Here is a 22,413-nt window from a genome sequence, read left to right on the forward strand (position 1 = left end):
ATCCGGGACCTGGGCAGAGGTTTCTAGCAATTTAAATGCCAGCAGGGCTGGAGGCTGCGAATCAAGCTGGCGAAAAGTTAAGGACTGTTCTCCTTAAGAAGCTTTCCAATTAAATTTCTTACTCACCCGATATTTAACAAAGTGTACTTAAAAGAATTAGTCTAGGAACCCTAGGAAGACTGCATTGAGCTATCACTTGGGGAGAGGCGTCCATTAGCATGAGTGGACTTTAGCTGGCGTGGGGAGGAGCAGGAACACGGACTGAGGCCCTCCCACTTTCTCGTAGCGACCGTCTTACATCAGGAAACTAATGAAAGGCTCAGTGAAACACGCTCTGCCTCAGACGGGCTTCCAGCTTTGGTGGCTGTCCCCATGCACCTGTCTCCACCCAGAGCTGCCATCATCCTCTACCCACTGCCCCATGATGAATGAGGAGAGGCCGACCCTTGCTTTCCTGTCTCTCTGCAACTTCTGCTTAGGTCACAGTTTTTAAAAGATGGGGTGCTGGGCTCCTTTCCAGGCCTCTCTGGGTTTCAGAATGCGGTGTTCTTGTAATGCTATGAAGTTCCCAAACTCAAGCATGTCTCTAGTCAAGTGCATAGGACCCCAAGTGCACCAATGTGCCAATGGTGATTGCTGCGGGGGCCTTGGGTGAGCACAGATAACCAGGGAGCGAGTGCGGATCACAAAACTCCCCCTCCGCTCCCCTCCCCGTACCACTGATTGGCCTCTAGGCCTTCAGTGTTAACGCCTAGGCCAGAGGTTTCGAGCCCAGTTAGGAGGGGACCTGGAGGGTCAGGCGGCTGTCCAGATGGGTCACTCTCACCCCCACAGCCTCCACTGTGGCCCGAACGCAGGTGGTCCTTGAGGGTCTGTTTGTAGCGGAAGCTCCTGCCGCAGTAGGCGCAGGGGTAGGGCCGCTCGCCCGTGTGGATGCGCTGGTGCTTCATGAGATGGTGCTTGCGGATGAAGCTCTTGCCGCAGTGCGCGCAGCTGAAGGGCCGCTCGCCCGTGTGCAGCCGCCGGTGGTTCAGCAGGTGCTCCTTCCGCATAAAGCTCTTGCTGCAGTCAGTGCACGGGTAAGGGCGCTCGCCTGTGTGGATCATCTGGTGGCGAATCAGGGCCGAGTGGCCGTTGAAGTCAATGCCACACTGGGGACAGGAGAAAGGCCGCTCCTGCGCGTGCCCGCGCTGGTGGAGCAGGAGGCTGATTTTCAGGCTGAAGCTCCGGCCGCACTGCGTGCAGCGGAAGGGCCTCTCGCTGGCGTGAGCTCGGCGGTGGCTGGTGAGGCGGGCCTGGTCTACAAAGCGCTTCGGGCAGTCGGGGCAGGAGAAGGGGCGCTCGGTGCTGTTATGGACGCGGAGGTGGTAGGTGAGTCTGGAGGGGTGAGTGAAAGTCCTTGCGCAGTGCGGGCAGGTGGGGGGTGTCTCACTGGTGTGGGCCTGGGGGTTGCTGCCGAGCTCCGCTTGCTGCGGAAAGTGCTTGGGGCACTGGGCACAGGACAAGGGGTGCTCGCCAGTGTGGCTGCACTGGTGGGTCAGCATCATGTCTTGGCTGAGGCTCTTGCCACAGTGGTGGCAAGCGAACATCTCCTCAGCTGGAGGCAGCAGGGGGTAGCTACCCAGCTGAGTGAAAGTCACTTGTCCCTCAGAGGCTTCCACGAGGTCAGGGGCTGGCCGCCCAAAAGGTGTCATGGATGTGGACTGCTGGCTTTTGAAAGTCACATCAGAAAAAGTATCCTTTGCTGCTGTTGCTGGTGGAGAAGGGAAGGTGACTGGAATCTCAGGGCACAAGGAGGCCCTGGTAAGGCCTTCAGCTTTGATGACAAGCTGTTCATCTGAAAGAAAGGACTCAGAGTCATGCCCACCAGCAAAGGCCTCACAGCCACGGGGCAACCCTCCCTAACTCTCACAGACTGCCTGGAGCTCTCAGTTCGCACCCCTACCAAGCTCAGTGGAGGGCCGGGCAAATCACCTGAACCTCCTCAGTGCTCCCGCCTTGGAAAAGGGACCGCCTTGGCTTCACTCTTCTCAGCCTTGCTCTCATCACGCCCCCCTCCGCTCGCCAGCTTCAGAAGAGACTGCTGCCTCCTGTGACGGGGTCTCAAATCACGTATTAATCTACTCCTATCCCTCTTTATTCTGCCAGGCAAACCCTTCGTGACTATTAGCTCTCTTACGGACCCTGGAAATGAAGTACACGGTTCTGCTCTGCATCTTTGCTCGTCCTGTCCTTCCCTTTGTAGAATGCATCCCCTGTCTTCAAAATCATGCCCAGCCACGTCATACCAATCTTCCAAGGCCCAGTTCTGGCTTCACATCCTTCCCGAGGCCTTATCTAAAAATGTAAACTAAAACCGATGCATGTTCTGCAAACAGCTCATTTCTTGTATATAGGTAATCTATCCCACTCGCCCTTGACACGTAACAGGCAGGCCCAGTAGTGACATGTGTGTCCCCAGTGTAAGTATCTTGAAGAGCAGAAACTGTCTCGTGTATTTCCTAGAGTCTAAGAGAACACAAGGCACGGAGACACTGAAAATCAGGTTGTACAAAGTTATGCAAACGACCGGGTCCCTTCTGACCCCGAGATTCTCTTTCAGGATTCAGATGGCAAAACACAGATGGCGCTCAGGTCACTGGAAGGAACATGGCTGGTTTTGTTTCCCATCACCGTTTCTCCCGAGGGCCAGCTCTTCACTGACTCTCCCATTTGCGCCTCCCCAGTGACATTTCTGTTTCCACAGCCTGTCTGCTTGTACTGCCCCCTCTTGGTTCTAGCCTTTCCCCCCGATATTTAAATGGTCTCCTGTCCTTCCCCACCCTATTTTTGGTCCATCTGTGCGTACTTATTTTTCCTCCTCTGACAACTATGATTTGTCTTTATACTTAAAAGTGTCTTTTCACTTTAAATTTCTTAGTTTGATTTTGGTTTCATTTCTAACTTACTTGGGCAGGTCTTTTTTCTCCCCTTCTCCCACTGCTCTCCCACCCCTCGCCCCCACAGGCCACTTTGCCCACTGTGTCTTCGGTCAGCCCTGGCACAAGCCGGGCCGGCCACGAAGGCCTCTGGTTCGTGACTCACCAGCATAGGGACCCTTGTACACGTCACCCTGCTTGGACTCCGGGGGGCCCCCCACCTGGGGTTCTTCCTCTTGTTTAATCCAAGACAGAATATCTGACGTTGAGATGCCAGGCTCTATTTGTGGGGGCAAAGAAAATAGCCTTCAGGGACTTGAATCAGAAAGTGAAAATAGTCACGTTGGTTTGCGGCACACTGTGTTTCGCCCAAATTTAACTCTGACCAACTATAGCAACAGAACTGAACCAGCCTTAAAAAAAATGCATACGACACCTAGAGAGCCAGTTCAAAAGGACGCCAACTTTATTTATTTTCACAGGATGTATGTGCTTGATTCACCGCTTTCAGTGAGCCTATTTCCAAACAAACCAATTTTTATTTTGGAGATGACATCCTGAAAATAATCTAAAATCAATAGTACTTTTCACTGCATTAGCACAATCATTTTAAAAATCTTTTCATTGTTTTGTCTTGCAGCCTTTCAATGAAATAATGGAAACACGAATATTCTCTCCATGTAAGTAGAGAGGGCCCATAGATGTTAAATAAACAGTAAGAATTTATGGTGAAAGAGCACATTTTCAAATGTTTGCTTTAAAATACAGCACAAAAAAGTGAAGAAACACTACTGACCAAATTTTTTTTTCTTAAATGTTCATTAAAAACCAAATACACTTCCAGAATTAGAAAGATGGATCAGTTTAAATACAGACCTGTCTCCTCAGAAATGTTACTTTTCAGATTCCCAATTCTAGGTTTTTTCTAAGCAATCACAGTACCTTTGCTTATTAAATGATACAGGTCATGGTTTCCTGAAGGGGGCAGTGCAGGGGGGTGGGTGGGGAGAATCCCATTCGTAAGTCCCTCAGGCCTTAGGGATTCTTCCAGAAAGAAGAAAAGAACAGCCTCCAGAGGCTTTACATAGAACATGCCTCATTTGGTCAGTGCCGAAACAGCTGTGCCCGCTGTTCCAGCCAAGGCCTAGCTAACTGTTTTTGGCCTAAAAGGACAAGCTGGCCAGCTGACAAGGTCCAGAAGTAATTTCATGCTTCCATATTATTTCCCAGAAAAGCCTGGTGAGCAGGTTGTGGCTTTGTTGCTTGCACATGAGAACTCCCTGGTTTTCCCGATGCCTTGCAGGCTGGCCGAGACCACTGCAATCTGAGGGTGCGCCCAGGGCCACGGTAAGGGGCTGGGCAAAACTAAAGCCCCAAAGACTGTCAGGTAGGTCGCACGGAGAGACTGGAGAGACACAGATTTTAGCATAGGTGGCAGGTTCCTTTTCGATGTCTTACTTGGAGCTATATGGCTAAAATCTATAAAACACACTCCAACTTCATCTTTTTTCTTCCAGATGAAAAAATATTTTAAACACTCACCCAAGAACACATTCACTGATTTTAGAGAGGGAGGGAGAGGGAGAAACATCGTTATCAGTTGTCTCCTGCATGCGCCCTGATGGGGGTCAAACCTGCGACCTTTCAGGGTGCAGGAGGGCGCTCCGAGCAGCTGAGCCACCCGGCCAGGGCCCAGATTTTCTACAAACACATATACAGAGAAAGAAGTAGAAGGGCAAAGGGCAGGTGCAGGGAAAGTGATCTTTAACAGACATCTAGAGGAAGCACCCAGGAAGCTGAAGCATCCAGGAAGCATCTAGAGGAGCATCTAGGAAGTTGAAGCATCTAGGAAGTCGATGAACTTCCTACTCATCAACAATATATAATACGAGACTTTTAAAATGCTTCATTGCTTCTCTGCATCAATTTTCTTTTCTTTTTTTAAAATTTATTTATCTTTAGAGGGGAAGGGAAGGAGAAAGGGAGAGAAACATCAATGTATGGTTGCCTCACATGCATCCCCTGCCGGGAACTGGCCTGCAACCCAGGCATGTGCCCTGACTGGGAATTGAACCGCAATTGTTTGGTTCACAGGCCTGCGCTCAATCCACTGAGCTATACTAGCCAGGGCTCTGCATCAATTTTCTGAGTAACAAGTTAGTGCTCCAGAAACCTCAGTGACTCCAGTGGTTTGACTTTTTTTGGTTTATTATTACGGGTTCATATAATGTTATACGTTTGATGAGTTACAATCCACTGCAGTCATTATTCTTTTTACTGCTTGAATTGTCCCTTCTCTGGCCAGCAGGAGCCCCCCCAGATCTGCCCTATGTCAGTTCACATCCGGGAGCACCGGATTTTCTGCATTTCTGGTATGACAAACCATCGCAGGTTCGCCTCGGACGTTCCCTGCTCCGGGCACACAATCAATGATCTCTGAGAAACGGAATTTAGAGACCACAGTCGGGGTGACAAGGGTGCTAACCAGTAACCGGCTGTCACTGCTGCAAGTCTTTTCAATGGACAGAGCTATAAAATGCGTACCTTTTAGAAAAAGAAAAGGGTTATGAATTTACATTCATATTTAAGGTTACAGGCTTTTGATCAAATCCTTTGATTTAGTACTTGTATCTTTTCTGTATTACCCTGAAAACTTTTGGCTCTTAATGACATTCACATGATCTCTACTTTTCTGAATATATGTTTCAAAATAATACCGATATTATTAACAAAAACATGAACTCAATGTAAATATTTTTGGTGGCACTTTTGGTGTTTAGGATATCTTCCTTTAGGGATATATAGTTAAAATACTATGTTTTAAAGGTATCTGAAAGAAATGTACTCTATGCATTTGTATTTGTCACCAAGGTGATATAGTTTACTTGTTTCAGCATGTTTGATTTAAAAGAAAAACTGTTTTTAGTAAGAGAGTTGATTTAGAAAGTTACAAAGGTAGTAGAAGCGAGCCAGCAGGGCTGTGTAGGCTCGGCACACAAGTTACAGAGGCAAAGGAAGGGCCCTCGGGCTTAGGAGAGAGAAACGCAAAGGCTGCGTGCCCGGGGGCAAGGAGAGGGAGGAGGAGGAGACTCGGGAGCGCGCACCTACCAAAGTTTTATATTAAATATTTACAAGATTCCAAAATCAAAACTGTAAAATACAGTATGTTCAGAAGGCTTGGCTTCCAAGCTGTTCTTCTAGTTTTTGTTTTAATTTTCCATCGTTTCTTTGTGAAACTATTAGCAAGTGCACATACATCTAGATAATTCCCCTCTGGGTGTGTGATGCTACACAAACTTGCTGTGCCTGGATTTTTCACTTGCAGTATGTTCTGCACATGCCTGCAGCAGCGAACAGGGACCTTTCTCCCTCCTTTTCATAGCTGTTCTGTGTAGCTGCACCACTGTTTACTCAGGAATTCCCTACTGATTGATGGGCACTTGGGTTCTTTCCGACCTTTTGTTACAATAGTAACCAGCAGCCAACCATAAAAGCTACGCAGGGCTGAAAAAGAGCGGGCCGGTTCTCCAGAAGTGTGTGTGGCTGTGCTCACACAGCTCATGACTAAGTGTGTCTTCACTAAACTCAGGAAGCCCTAGGACGCTAACCATTCGTTTTGAATAACGATGCTCATAGGTCCTCGGGTTGCTGAACTAACTAGATCAGTACAACTAAGCTAATATTTTTATTGTACTAAACAATTAGCTCTTAACCCTACAGTCACAGAACGCATAGAATACAATTACATCAACTGAGGTAGGGTGGGCATGTGTAACCTGGGGACCTATCAGGAGTGAAGGAGCAGGACAGTGTGAATACTAAGATGGCCTGACACGGACACCTGTGTGGTGACCGTATGACAACTGCTGGCCAGGTCACCACAGTGGCACTCGGAGCACGTGCCTCAAAGGCCTGAGGAACCCCACCAGTGCTCACTTGGAGATGCAAGTGAAAGCACATCATTGGTTCACACAAACTGCAGGCTCTGGAGGAAGCCAGATAATCGAGAAAAACTGAATACGAACCAGGTAAGGAGAGCGGATAAATGCCGATGTTTTAGGTTTGAGAGGTAGTTAAAAACAGGAAGCCTGATCACAAGAAAAGAATAAGATTGTAACATCTACCCTGGTTGAATAGGGTTTTAACTGTGAGGAAGTCTGACTCCTTAAGCAGATGATAAAAATATTTGACACGTGAAGCTACCATTGGTAAAAACATAAAAACTTTTTTCTGAAACTTTCTGTGAAACAGGTGTGGGCTATGATATAGCTGAGTGAATGTGTTAAGTATCTGTGCAATACTTTAAAACCTCTAAGTTTTATCATTTCCAGGTCGATTCCTGTTCTCAAGTAGGATAAACTAAAATAAAAGGATTATGTTGGATGTGACTTAACCACTGGTTTTGTTTATCAGAAGAAGGTCTTCCTGGCCCAGAGTGAACAGGGTTAACCGTGGGGTAATGGTGATACACACAAAGTAAAAATCACCCAAGAAATCTCCCCGGCTCACCTCAGAGATGCAAAGGAATAGAGAAAGATGTTTCATGAACATGGAAGCAAGCAAACAAACAAAAAGCAGGGGTAGTATCTGACCAAACAGACTTTAAAACAAGGGCCATATACCAAGAGACAACGGAGGACCCAGAAATTCCATCTTTGAGTATTTACCCAAAGGAATCCAAAACAGTAAGTCCCACACACACAGGGATCCGTATGTTGGCTGCAGCATTATTTACAATAGCCAGGGTATGGAAGCCGCCCAAGTGTCCTTCCACAGATGAACAGATAAAGAACAAGTGGTGGTTGCCCCGGCGGGTGTGGCTCCATTGGTTGGAGCATCACCCCCAACACAAAAAGGTTAGTGGTTCAATTCCCAGTCCGGGCACATATAGGTTGCAGGTTCAATCCCTGGTCAGAGTGTGTGTGTGAAGCAATTGATTTGAGGTTTCTCTCTCACAGTGATGTTTCTCTCTCTCTCTCTCCCTTCCTCTCTTCCTAAAAGCAATGAAAAAATGTCCTCTGGTGAGGATGAAAAAATATACATATACTCTCAGTGACCAAATAATAGTCACACCCACACAGCTGGTCTGCAGTTTGGCCCTAGTAAGAGTTAAAGAATAATTTCAGAAAATTTCAAGTTTATATTTTTCCGTATTCTCCCATTCCCTGCTCACTGCTCTGTTCTCTGCTACTCGTACACGGTCTCATCCCAGACACTAGGCTCAATGACCAGTCCCGGGGAGGGTGTGATAATCCTCCCTCCCTTTGTCAGATGCAGATGATGAGAGAAAGCATAAAACGGATTCTGTTCTACCTATATATTTTCATTTAATAATAATGCACAGTTCTTCTGAAAGCTCTAAAATACTATGCAATAATAAATTACGGGTTTTATAAGAAATATGGACAAAGTCTGAAATGTATTTTCAGAAAATTAAGCACATCAGCATTCTAATATAAACACACTGGTCTAACGACGCGTTTCACGGTGTATTAAGACTGATTAAAAGATGATGTTAGAGGACAGAGAAGTTCCTTGCGTGCTCAAGAATCAGGAAATTTGATTAGCTGTTTCTAATGACCTAAATGCTTACCGTGGATAATCACCTATCAAAAAGACATTTTATTAGTTCTGTCACTAAAGTCGCCTAAAATTGGCATCCTCCACACAGTCTTCATGTGAAAGGACCGGCTATGCACCTTAATGGCAGACAGTGTAACACTATTCTCCACTGCAAGGAACCAGGACTTTAAAAAAATTTACTGACTGATTTTAGAAAGAGAAAGGGAGAGACAGCGGTCTGTTGCTCCACTCATTGATGCATTCGTGGGCTGGCCCTTGTTTGTACCCTGACTGGGGATCAAACCTGCAACCTTGGTGCATAGGGATGCTGCTCCAACAAACTGAGCTACCTGGCCAGGGCAAACCAGGACTTTTTCAATGTGTAAGGAGAACAGAAATCCACACAGGCCTGTTGTGAAGAAGGCCTGCTTGCACGGTTGGCCCCTGGCTGGCAAGAAGTTGCCTACACTGATAGAAAGCCTCCCTGAACTCGAAGAGTCCTCAGTGGGCCTACGCTGTGCTTTTCGCTGAACACCACTGCTTTCCTTCTGGGAGCCTGGAACTGGGGCACATGCTGGGTGGCGGGGGCCACGTGACCAGCTCCCACAAAAACCTTGGGTGCCCAGTCCCTAATCAGCTTCACTGGGAGACAACACTCTGCAAGCGTTGTCACCACTCTGCTGGAGGAATTAAGAGTGTCCTGGACAAAGACGGGGACTCTTCAAACTCCTCTGTTTCCGCCAGACCTTGCCCGCTGCTTTTTATCTTTGCTGTTTGCTCTGCATCCTTGCGCTGCAGTAAATCCTAGCCCAGGCGTGACTACGTGCTGGGTCCCGTCTGTCCCCCTCACGGGCTACTGGACCGGAAGGCGGTCCTGGAGTCCCAAACTCAGCCTGGAACTTTTTTTTTTAAAGAAAACGAGCACTGAGGCAGTACTTGGAAGGACACAAGGGACAACTTAAAGTCCTCTCACTTGCCAAATTGACCATTGGAATAGCACAAAGAAAATAACTGACTTAATTAAAAAAACTCTTGAATATACAGTTAAACATAAAACGGGGAAAATACATAGGGGTTTTTTTTTGAAGATTTTATTTATTTATAGAGAGGGGGGAAGGGAGAAAGAGAGGGAGAGACATCAGGGTTAAAGGTTCTGAAGACAGACTCTGAGGGTCTTTTTCAATGCTGTGCATCGACGGGTCTGAGCGAGGGTGTCCAACCCGTGGCCCGCGGGCCGCATGTGTCCCACAGTGGCTATGAATGTGGCCCAACACAAAATCGTAAATTTACTTCAAACATGACTTTTTTTGGTGATTCTGTGTTGCAGTGTATTTAGTGTGTAGCCCAAGACAACTCTTCCTCTTCCAGCGAGGCCCACAGAGCCAAAAGGTCGACGCCCCAAAGGTCGGCTCATGTGCCTCCGCTCCTCACGTTCTGGTAAATATCTAGGCTGTTCATGGCTAATGAGAGCTACGACCACGAAGATCAAAGCACAGCAGCAGGTGAATCCAAAGCTTGCTGTATTTAATTTTAAGTAAAAATGAATTAGTGTATACAGGCTGACTACCCACAAGTTGACAAGATGGAAGGTGAAAGCATCTTTCATACATCAGTACAAAGACAAATTACTTACACCTTTTCCATTCACCCCCCAGAAGAAACGACGCACTGATTTTTGCTTGCTGAGGGCTATGTCAGGTAACTAACAAGAGCAGATTAAGAGTTACTTCCAACAATGAACCTTTCTGGCTAAGTCACCCATCTTTATCTGTGATATAAGTTTAGGCTCATTACATATATCCATGACATCGATATTACTCAAACTCGATCTGTTACATTGCCGAAATACTGTCACCCACACAGCCCTAAAAATAACAGGTGGCAGGTACGTGCTTACCTCAGAGAGAACAGCCACTTAAGATTTGGGCATTTCAGTGGACATGAAATTTACCTCGAGAAAAACCATGGGCTGATGGCCTTCGTGCCGAGTGCTCAGGGGGATGCACCGACACCTGCCCAGATTGTGAAATACGGGGCAGACAGGATGGCGGACTGATGGACGGAGAGGGGCGCAGAAGTGGGCGCCCAGGGGAGGAGAAAGACTGAAGTGTCAGTGGTAGAATCTAGGTGACAGGTATTTAGGTGTTCACTGTAACATTACTCTGACTTTTCCGATGTTTGGAAATTGTAATCAAATGTTAGGGAAAAAATTAACAGCGTATGGGATACTCGTTTTCTTCATGAAAAAGTTCCACGCTGCGTTTGGGGCTCCACAACCACCTTCCAGTTCAGTAACCCACTAGGTAAGAGACGCGCGTCTGGCAGAGACATCTGCAGGATGAACTTTCTGTGAGCTTTCTACCCAGCAAAGAGCAAAGACAGTGTGAGGTTTTTCCACAGCAGGGGCGGGACTTAAGAAAAAACACAACTCCACGTCGGCTAGCAGTCTTTCCCACACAGGACCAAGTAGCTGCCAACCAAAGACACTGGGGTGGGTTACTTAATGACAGCTGGCTCCCACACCAGGCGACACCTGCTTTGGGGTTCCCGGGTCGAGAGCATCTCTGAGGGACCATGCAGACTGCCAGCCCCTCCAGTACTCTCTGCAATCGAGTGTACAGTCCCCGAAGCCACTTCCTTGGACACGAACAGCGCCGCTCTCTCTGCCACCTAAGGACGTTTGTTTTACTGAATAGCGAGGGTTCGCGACCTCTGTTGTGGAATGCAATCAGTAGCCCTCCGATGTGTGGTGCTGATGGGTGAAGGCACATACCCCCAGCCCTGCTTCCTCGCTCTGCGCCATCATCTCTGGCCAGGAAAGTGAGACAGAGCGGCGAACCTCTGCTCCCGCTTACCTTCACTGGGGTCGGTGGGAATCGCGCTTTCCTCTGGCCCCGCCTGGTCCTCTGTATTATGTTCTCCTTCTGGCTGAATCTGTGCTAAGACATCAGGTTGATTCATGGCATAATCTAGGAGGAAGAAGGGGTGGGGGTATGACAAAAGAGAGAAATGAGAATGGCGACGAACTGCCATCAAGCCTGAGCCAAAGGCTCCGAGGCCCCCAGTCGAAGGGGATTTCTTTTCGACCCCAAATCACTTCTCCCCACCCCTTCACCTCCAACCACGGACGGTGTCTGTTAGAAAAGCTGGGCAGGGGAGAGGCCACGTGTGGGAGAAGCACCTGCCACTTCGGCAGGGCCCACCTGCCGCTCTCACTGAGCAAGAGTGGCAGGGTCGCGGGGAGGGATCCAGGCCCTCTCAAAGTGAAGGGCGCCCACGGCCCCCACTGCAGCCGGCACATCCGTGACCCCACACTTCTTCCTCTGCCCTGGCCGGCACGAGGAGAAGTTACACTTCCTATGTAGCAAGGGTGAACTGGAAATCTTTGGCTTGGAGCCAGACTCTGACGTGCGCAAGGACTGCACGGAAACAAGGAGGAAAGGGGACTGTTCTGAGCCCTCCGGGGGCTGCTGTCGCCTCACTCACGAGGTGCCCACCGAGCCTCACCCGTGGAGACGAGAGACTCGTAGTTGCCCTTCATGACATTCCGGTACAGCTCCTTTTGCCAGTCTTCTAGCTTCTCCCACTCTGGGGTGGACAAGTAGATGGAGATGTCATCGAACGCCACAGGCACCTGGAATTACAGTGACGCTGGGGTCAGCCCCTCCCGCGGCAGCTCAGTCATCCAACAGTCTACACTAAGTGCTGTCCGGTGGTAAGAAACTAAGTGAGCTGCTGACGGGACACAGGAAAAAACTAAGACACAGACCCGACCTGCCAGAGTGGACCATGTTTCCAGGAGAAAGACGGTGTGTTTCAGGCCGCAGTCACAGCTACGTGCGAATGGGCAGCAGGGTTTAATTCACATGACACAACATGTGCTGAATACCCACTAAATACAAGGTTTGCCCTAAGCACCATGATTATAAAAACAAACTTTCTGTCTAAAAGGAGCACGTGGCTGTATTCAAACTAATGACACGGAGGGGAAATTTTGGAAACTGGGGCTGTGGTGAGTCCAGAAGAGATAGGACTTTGGTTCGTCCTAAGGGACGGGTAGGTTACAAACAGGCTAGAACCATAAATTGCCCATTTTTACAACTTGCTCAGCACCTGCAATTAGTCTCAGGGCAAATACAGATACTCAATGTTATTTTTATCTACTCTCACACACAAACGATTTGTGATAACTTACAACAAATGTACAGATGATAAAATAACGACAGAAATAAAGGGTCAGGATGGGCTTCTGGTTCAAGGCGGTGAACTACGCACACGCACGCCCAGAGTTCCACAGAATGACAGTCGTGAGACCAGGAGGGACCATCCACAGCAGCACCAAGAATGAGGAGGGGCCATCATTAGGGTCGGAACTTTTGGGGGGTTCCTTTCACTGGGGCCCAGAGGAGGGGCTTGTGCTGGGGTCTGAGGTGAAGGAGGTGGTGGCACTGCCCCACGCCAGGCAAGGGCTGCAGCTGGGGATCCCGGAGAACCCCAACCTCAGAGTTGGCAGGGACACTGAGCAGAGGAGCAAGGGGTTCCAAACTGCATCGGAAGGTCTGTCTTTAGAAGAGCGGGGTGGGGGCGGGGGGCGGGAAGAAGTGCCTGCTTCCTGTAATCGCCCTATTAATCAATTGGATTCTCCACATACATGTGTACAACCCAGGATTACTCAATATTAACACAACAACAAAAAACTAACAGCACCCAGACGAACAAACACTACACACAACCCTGGAGGCAAAAAACACAATAAACTGGAAATCAGACAAACCTCTAACACACAGTCTCAGAGAAAGTCAAATACATACCGCACCCATTAAAAAAATTCCAGTTGCTTTTAAAAAAGAACCAGAAAATACATTTTTAAAAAAATCCTTACCCGAGGGTATGTTTATTGATTTTTATTATTATCTTTTTTAAGAGAAAGATCAGTTGCCTTCCATACCCACCCCAACTGGGAATCGAACCTGCAACCTTCTTGGTGTACGGGATGATGCTGCAGCCAACAGAGCCACCCAGCCAGGGCAGGAAATAAATTAAACATGTAATTGTAAAAACAAAAAGGAAAAAGGCTGGAAGGCAAGGTCACAGAACTCTTGTTAAAAAGGTGAAAAAATTAAGGAAAAGTTAAAAGACAATAATCCATCATCTGTCAAACTAGTTCCAAAATGAAAACAGAAAAAAAAAGGAGCCCTGGCTGGTGTAGCTCAGTGGATTGAGCGCGGGCCTGCGAACCAGAGGATCGCGGTTCGATTCCCAGTCAGGGCACATGCCTGGGTTGCAGGCCAGCCCCCAGCAGGGGACTCAGGAGAGGCAACCATACATTGATGTTTCTCTCCTTCTCTCCTTCCCTTCCTCTCTAAAGATAAATAAATAAAATGTTTTAAAAAAAAAGAAAAAAAAAGGAGAGGGGGTAAAATGTTACAAACATAGATTCACAGAAGAGAATTTCCCCAAGCTGAAAAGATAGCAGTCTTCAGCCCTGGCTGGTGTAGCTCAGTGGATTGAGCAGGGGTCTGTGAAGCAAAGGGTCGCTGGTTGGATTCTCAGTCAGGGCACATGCCTGGGTTGCAGGCCAGTTCCCAGCAGGAGATGCACAAGAGGCAACCATACATTGATGTTTCTCTCCCTCTCTTTCTCCTTCCCTTCCCCTCTCTCTAAAAATAAATAAATAAAATATTTTAAAAAAACAAACTTAAAAAAAAAGGATACCAGTCTTCTGATGGAGAGACCTCACCCACTGACCTCACCCACTGCCCACAACAAATATAAAGAGAGCTACACCCAGACAGTTCCTCAACAAACTTTAGAAAAACTAGTACGAAGAGAAGATAAAAGCTTGCAAAGAGAAAACATCGATGTCTTACAAATAAACGAGAATGGTTTGGTAGTGACTTTTCATCAATGGCATCTGATGACTCAAGACAAAGGACCAATGCCTTTAAAATTCTAAGAAAGGGGGAATATCATCCAGCCTTAAAGAGGAAGGAAATCCTGCCACGCTACATCATGGGTGAACCTGAGATGTCATGTCGGTGGAATACACCAGTCACGAAAGGACAGATATTGGATGATTTCACTCATGTAAGAATCATCAAACTCTCAGAGAAATAAAGTAGAATGGTGGGTGCCAGGGGTAGGAGGATGGAGGGAGGAGGGGGGGAGGGGGAGGGGAGAGTGGTTAGGGGACCGAGTTGCAGTCTGGAAGCTCTGGACACGGGTGGCGGTGACGGCTGCACCGAGTGACCGCGCTTCATGGATCTGAACTGTGCATTAAACATGGTTAAAATGGCCCCTGTCATGTATGGCCTCCCACAATGTTAAAAATTAAAATAAAGAAAAAATCCTGAGGGAAAATTATTTTGAACTTGGAATCCAAAAGCAGGGGCAGAATGAGAGTATTTTCAACAAAGCAAGGGCACAACACTACTTCCCACATATCAATCCAGCAAATCTTCAACCGATGTGATTTCATTCAGAAATCTTTAAGATAAATCAAAATATTATTCTATATGGGATTTTAGAGTTTAAGGCAGACAGTTGAAATGTTACCCATTTACCCAGGGAAGACAATAAGGAACTTTAACGTACCTTTTCTGTTCTTACGGCAAAGGCTAAGTAAATTATCCTAACCAAAGATAAACCACACAGGGGAAGGGCCCCCACAGACAGGGACTCCCAGGCAGCTCTGCCCCACAGGGTCAGTTACCCTCCCTCCCCCCGTCCTCCCCCCACCCAGCCCTGTGTCTCCACCACTGCACGGGGGCAGCTCTCCTCCAAGTCACCGGCGAGGCCTGCGTTGCCAAATCACACTCACTATGCTCATCTCTCTCCACCTCTCAGCGACAAACTCAATCCAAATGAACCCTCGCTCCTAGAAATAGTTCTTCCTCTCGGCCCTGTGCCCCCACACACCTCCCTGTTTGGTTTCTCATCCTCTGCCATGGCCACCCCTCCTCCCACCCCCGGAGCTTGGCCCGTAGACCCTCTCCCGCTTCTCCGCCGCTTTCCCTGCCGCAGACTCCGCTCTCTCTCTCATGACTTACACTAGGACCTGCACATCAGTGATGCCCAAACTCTCCTCACCTTCGAGCTTCAGAGGCCACCCAACACCTCTCCTGAACGTGTCCCGGCACCGCCAACCTGCCAAAGGAAAACTCCCAAATCCACCCCCCCACCAAGAGCGTCCCCATCTCAGGAACTGTCAACACCCCCTGCAGCTCTTCAGGCTCAAGGCTAAGAGTCAGTGCACCTAAGAGCATGCTCTCTGGGCTACACATAAGTCCGTTATTTATACTTAGTCACTGCGTGATCCCGGACAAGTTAGGGTTCTCAGGGAAATAACAGCAACACTTATGACGCGGGGGACTCACAACCAATGTTCTCAGCTCCTCACCCCAATTCCCACCACCGAGGCCCATCATCAGTTCTGCCACCCAAACGTCCTCNCCTCTCCTGAACGTGTCCCGGCACCGCCAACCTGCCAAAGGAAAACTCCCAAATCCACCCCCCCACCAAGAGCGTCCCCATCTCAGGAACTGTCAACACCCCCTGCAGCTCTTCAGGCTCAAGGCTAAGAGTCCGTGCACCTAAGAGCATGCTGTCTGGGCTACACATAAGTCCGTTATTTATACTTAGTCGCTGTGTGATCCCGGACAAGTTAGGGTTCTCAGGGAAATAACAGCAACACTTATGACGCGGGGGACTCACAACCAATGTTCTCAGCTCCTCACCCCGATTCCCACCACCGAGGCCCATCATCAGTTCTGCCACCCAAACGTCCTCACTCTGTCCTCTCGTGTCCATTGCCACTATTGCCACCCTCGTCCAAGCCCCTCACCCTCCAACCATTACAGTGGCCCTACTCATTTTCCCATTTCTGTTCTCACCCCCACGGTCCATTCTCCACGTGGCAGCCAAAGGGACTCTTTCAAAACATACAGCAGATGTTCAAAACCCTCCAACTCCTGCCCCTAGCAGTGCTAAGCTAAAATCCAAATTCCTTACCTCGGTCTCCGACGTCCTACGTCAGTGGTTCACAAGTCTAGTCACACATTAGAATCAGCTACAGGGCTTTAAGAATTCCATTAAATCAGAATCTCGAAGGGGTGAAGTTCACCAAAGTTTAAAGACCCTCTAGGTGATGCCTGTGTGCAGCCGGGGCCCTGAAAAACGCCACCCTAAAGGACCCCGACCCTGCCCCTCCTTCCAGTCACGCCCTCCTCCGCTCACTGCACGCCCTGCCAAGGCTGTCTTCCATAGTCTGGGATGATACCTATTTCCTTTCTCTTTCCCCCACGCTCCAAGCTAGTTTGTGTCTTCCAGACTTGGTGCGAGCTCCTCTTCCTGCCACAAAGCCCCTCCTCACTCTCCTCACAGCTGGGTCCTTCCTGTCAATCGGTCTCAGCCTGAACATTATTAGCTCCTTTCTGAGACCTTCTCTGACAGCCGATCTAAAATGAATCTCTAGATAGCACCTTCCTTTTTACCAAAGCACGGAAATGTGTTAATTTTCTTGTCTGTTTATATTGTCCTTCTTTCCCCACTAAGAGGTAAGCTCCAGGGGAATATACACGAATTGTTCATAGCTGTGCCTTCAGGATGCAGACACCGAGCAAAACAGTAAGTGCTCAAGAAACCCGAGTTGAATAAATGAATAGATAAACAGGCATGGTTGGGGACGGGCTGCCTCAAGGCTGTCTTCCAGAGCTAAGAATGATGTTTATTTCCTTTTGTTTTAAGGCTAGTCACTCCAGGAAGGCTGGGCCCCAGCACTGCAGCGCACTCCTCCTGTGAAGGAGCTGAAGGCAGGGTCTGCGCCTTAAACCCACCGATCACCCCACACCCTTACCCCAGCCACTTCCTCAACGCCCCTTCCCTTGTCCCCCCCCTCTACCTTTTTCACCGGCATTGCCAACATGTGCAAACTGACTCCGTTAAATGAGATTTAATTTAGTTGCCACGGCAAGACTGTGGCAGACAGGTTAGCAAAGAAAAGTGACTTGCGGGTAATGAACAGGAGAAAGCGAAAGGGAAAAATCCACCTGGCAGATCACCAACATTATGTGGAGTTTCCGATCTGAAGTTTGACACTTTGGATGAGCGCTACACTGACCGCGAAGTGCTTCCCAAACAGATAAACACAGAACGGCTCCACGGCCCCCTCGACTGCCCCTTACACGGGCCCAGGGGTACCACTTTCCATCTAGCAGTAAAGCGCTACCTTTGGGACATCTCCTTTCACACCCGGGGGCAGCCGCAGGACCCAGAAGTTCCTGTTCCTCAGCAGGTTCTCCAAGTTCTCCAGCCGCCTCTGCAGCAGCCCGTACTCCTGCAGCAGCGTCCCCAGCACGGCCCACTTGCCCTCCAGCTGGTTCCCAAGATCAGCCACTGTCTTTTCACAGCTGGCCAACTTCTTCTCTGCTGTCCCTGTCCGTCCTTCCAGGTGCAGGAGTCGCCGGCTGTGCACCTCCACCTTGCGCTCTATGGCCTGCACGGCTGCCACTACCGTCCACAGGGAGATGGCTGCGGTCTGCAGGTGCGCCTCGTTTGCTGCTGGGGGCGTGGGCAGAGGAAGGGGCTGCAGGGACGTGAGGCATTCGGAGTCCCATTCCGAAGTCTGTGTGCAGTGGAGAGATGAGACAAGACACCGAGTGTTAGAAGGAGCCTTAATCCAAACTCCAGTGAGATAAGGACGCTTAACTGGGCGTCTGAGATCCACCCAGTGCGGCTTTAGTAGCACCTGCACAAGCCTCATGGTCATGGGGCTCTTTGGCACCAAGAGCCAAAACTGCTGGTGGGTCAGGGAAGGATCAGGTTAAGACAGTAAGTGAAACTGGATCAAGGACCAGCCCGGCACATTCCCTGGATGCAAGGAACATCAGCCAACCGTCGGCAGGCTTGGGCTGCTGCTGCTGCTGCTGCACTCTGTCTGTGGGCAAGGCCCCCGTGCCCCAGGACGTGCCAGGTTACACCCAGCTCACGCACCCTGATAAACCCCTCACTGACTTACATGAGGGCCCTGCCTACCAACCACAACCATGCCATTCAGTAACAGTGAGCACGCTTTGAAGGCTGAGTCTGGAGGGTTACAAAACAGAAGGCAGAGCAGACCTGTTTATTCTCACACTGTGTTACTCTGCTGGGCAGAACCAGAACCAACGTGGGATTTTCAGGCAAGCAAACTCTGGCCTATTTAAGTAACTTTTGAACTAGATCTTTGAAGAAAAGACTAGGCTGTCCCATCCCTAAATACACATTGAAACAGTATTTAAAGAAAAAAACACACACAGAAATTCGTACAAGAAATAGGAGGTTATCGGAGCATTACAAAGACTTCTGACGCTATGGTTCCGGGCACTCTGGCCGCGACCTCCCACCTGTCCAGCTCACCCACTACCTTATTCTCATGTCACCTGCCCTGCAATCCCACTAACCCCTCCATTCCACTTGCTGCTGGTCCATCAGCCTGCTCCGAGTGTTGCTTTCGGCCTCAGCGATCCCTTCAGCCACCTTCCACCCTGTCTACCTGCCTAACCCTCTCAGCTCCCTCCAGGTGTGAACCAGTGCAATTGTTCCTCATTCCCTGTTCCTGTAAGCAGGCCGGTGAGTCACCCAACCAGGTAAACTGGTAGCGACACACACCAATGGTCTCTAAGCTGGGCGGGGACTCACCCTCCTGATGCCCCCATGCTGCTTTTTCCACTGCAAACCCCAGGCCCTCTCCTCAAACTAATGTGCATAAGAATCATCGAGTTCAAGTGCAGACTTTGATTCCCCAGGGCTGGGAGGAGAACTGAGATTCTGCATTTTTAACCAGCTCACCAGGGATGCTGCTGCCGCCAGACAGAGAGCACATGTTGAGAAGGAAGAGTCCTGCCGGCCACCCCAGGGCCCTCACTCTCAGATGATATGCAGGGAAATGAGACCAAAACTCAATTCTTTCTTCACACACCTTCCATCTCAGACTCATTAATAACTTAACCCACGCTTGCTTTCCTTCCCACAGGAAAAAGTTTCATCCTATTCCAAAGCAATCTTTCCACTCATGCTCCGAATGCTGACTCCTTCCACATTTTTAGGGACGTTGTCCCCCTCCCCCACCTCTGTTTTGTGGTCCGTATTTCAACCTCTCCTGATTCTTCCCCATAAGATCACCCCTCACTGTTCAATATGGTAGCCACGTGTGGCTACTGAGAAAAAATGTGCTCACCCATTGACATGCACTGCCGAGTATGAAATACACACCAGATTTTGAAGGCTTAATACGGGGGGTAAAACGCAACACTCGATTAATTTCTTAATTTTGATCACATGCTGGAAATATTTTGTGAACACTGGGTTGAATAAAACAGATCATTAAGATTAATTTCATCTATCTCTTTTCACTTTAAAAGTGTGACTATCAGAAAACGCCAAGTGAGATCTGTGCCTTCCATTACATTTCTATTGGCCAGGACTGGCAGACATGTGCCACCACCACCATATACATACATGCACGCATGCATGTACACACACGTGCGTGTATATGTGTAAAGCTCGGAAAAGGAAGTCAGGGCAGAGATTCCGCTCCTCTCTCTTCCCCACCCCACTGCTACCGCTCTTCTTTCCTGCGCTTTTTCCCATTTTCCGGTCACGCCTCAGTAGCCCCATCTGGCTCCCGACCCACTAAAACAGCTCTCCTCCGAGTGACCAAAGCCTCTTAGTCGGCAAATCCGAGACCTAACTCTCCAGCCCCACGTCCGTTGTCTAGTCCCTGCTCATGCTGCCTGGGTGCCGTGTGTCCAGACTGGGACGGTCACCTGCAGCCCTAGCAGCTGGCGGAGGGCTAGGCGCCCACAGGCCCGCAGTCAACGCCCCCTGAGTGAATAAGCAGGTAAAGTAAGCCCACCCAGCGCACTGACGGAGGGCCCCCCCTGCCCCCCCGCCCCGTGCGTCTGGCACTGCCGCGTGCTGGGCCCTGGGGATCCCTGACCCCCCGCCGTCCTTCGATCACGCCTGTCACTGTCACACCGCCTCTGGTGCTGTGCGAGGCTCGGGGAGCCGCACCGAGAGTGACCTCGCGCGCGCAGAGCTGTTGAACGGTCGATGAAAACGCCACGCCAAGCCCACCACCCCGCGTCCGAGCGGCGCTAAAGGGCTGGCACCCTGCGCTCGCTGGAACCCTCGGATCGGCTGGGGAGCCCCGGGCCTCGCACCGAGGGCGGGGCCTCGGGGATGCAGGAGGGGACCAGCTCTTCCACATTCGCGCTGGCCGTCCGGGCCCGGGGCCACCGGTGCATGGTCGCAGCCAGGCGCCTGACAGGCCCGGCTTCCCGCCCTCCTGCTCTCCCGTTGGCCCGGGGGCCACAGCCCGAGACGCCCGGACCCTGCCGGGTGCGCAGCACTCGGCGCGCGGGCCGCCCTTACCGGAGCAGGGGCCGCTTCGGCCATGGTGCTGCGCTGTCCGGTCCAAGCCGCAGTAGTCGCTGCCGCACGACCCCACACAGGCGCCACCCGCCCGGCCTGCCTTCCGCGTCCGGGCTCGCGCGGCCGTGGGGCTCGGCTGCTGGGGGCGAGAGGACGCGGCAGGGGCAGGGGCAGCCGGCCGGAGGTGGAGCTCGAGTGACGGAGAAGCTCAACAGCGCTAGGTCCGCAGCGGCCCCTAAGCTGCCGCTTTGTGGGCACCGAGCGCACGCCAGGCACCGCTCCGGCCTAGACTCGCCACCAGCCGCCCTCCGCACAGTGCGCCCCCTGCTGGCCCGGCGGACACTCCTGTCGGGCGGCTGGCCTGGCTAGGCTTGTGCTAGGCTGTTACACGAGCAAAAGCAGGTGTTGTTTTCCCACACCTGAGAGTGATCAACAGGTTGCAGCTTGGGGCCCAGCTGCAAACAAGGTTCGTCAGGGGAGTGTTTTCTTCCAGGAGGGCCAAAGAGCAGGCCCCGCGAACGGAGGCGCTGGGGCGGGAGGTAGCGGAATTCAGAGAGATGGAAGTGAGCGAAGTGCGGGGACCGGGAGCCAACGAGCCTGCGGGCTAGGATGAGTGCCAGAGGGGCCCACGGCTGTGATGGAGAGGACGTTAGTCATTTCCAGAAACTGCAAATGTAGCAGCCTAGATGAAGAGGGTCACGACCCACGTGTTTCGTGTTAGGACCAAAACTTGTGTGCTGTTGTCCTTACAGCCCGATCACTGAGATCGGTTTGTTGGGTCTGTGCTAATGGTCAGGAAAGAAGCTCCCATTCTGGAGGGAAGTTGTGTTTCGGGTTGACAACCACATCATACGGAGTTTCCAGCACATTTCTCATTTCAGACAAACCGAACGTGAATCATAGTCTTCCTAAGCCTGTATGTCAACAACTGAATCAAGTCAATGTCCCTAACAAAGTACATCAATCACAAAAGTATGAGAACCATCCTGTTGGGGCACCTGCGTTCTAAGCTGTTTTTAGACGGTAGCTACATCTGCAGTATGCGAGTTGAGATATACCTGAATGTACGTGTTGGTCAAAATGAATGCTTGGCAATTAAAAATTGCTATTCTGTGAGTCAGAATATCACAATGACAGAACGACTTCTAGAAAAAAAGGGGGGTCTAAATTTTCTCGGAAAGAACGTTATTTTTTATCATTTTATTACTAAAAAATGCAGATAGTCAACTGCTGGATACCTCTAAGGACATTAAACAGGGATGTCACTAAATAAAGATACTTTCAACTAGCTTCATGGGCCAGCAGGGCTAGTTCTGCCAGTATAATATGGTAACATTGCTACCAGTTTATTAAATGGTCCTTCCTCTAGTAGGAACTTTTTTTAAAAGATTTTATTTATTTATTTATCTTTAGAGGGGAAGGGAAGGAGAGAAGGAGAGAAATATCAATGTATGGTTGCCTCTCGTGAGTCCCCTGCTGGGAACTGGCCTGCAACCCAGGCATGTGCCCTGACTGGGAATCC

At 49.9% G+C, this 22,413-nt stretch overlaps 1 protein-coding gene across 1 annotated transcript; it reads right to left on the reverse strand.

Annotated features, from left to right (window-relative positions):
* Positions 1-283: 283 nt before the first annotated feature.
* On the reverse strand, positions 284-21,143 carry ZNF398 (zinc finger protein 398). Its single transcript, XM_037035531.1, has 6 exons — positions 20,892-21,143; positions 17,707-18,102; positions 11,988-12,114; positions 11,336-11,449; positions 3,085-3,198; positions 284-1,837 (listed from the first exon to the last, which is right to left on the reverse strand). Exons 1-6 carry the CDS (start codon positions 20,913-20,915, stop codon positions 684-686), a joined length of 1,929 nt encoding a protein of 642 aa, XP_036891426.1. The 5' UTR covers positions 20,916-21,143; the 3' UTR covers positions 284-683.
* Between the last annotated feature and the right edge of the window lie 1,270 nt (positions 21,144-22,413).

Source organism: Sturnira hondurensis, unplaced genomic scaffold, assembly GCF_014824575.4.
Source record: "Sturnira hondurensis isolate 20B ecotype Veracruz unplaced genomic scaffold, ASM1482457v3 Scaffold0022464, whole genome shotgun sequence".
Lineage (NCBI taxonomy): Eukaryota > Metazoa > Chordata > Mammalia > Chiroptera > Phyllostomidae > Sturnira > Sturnira hondurensis.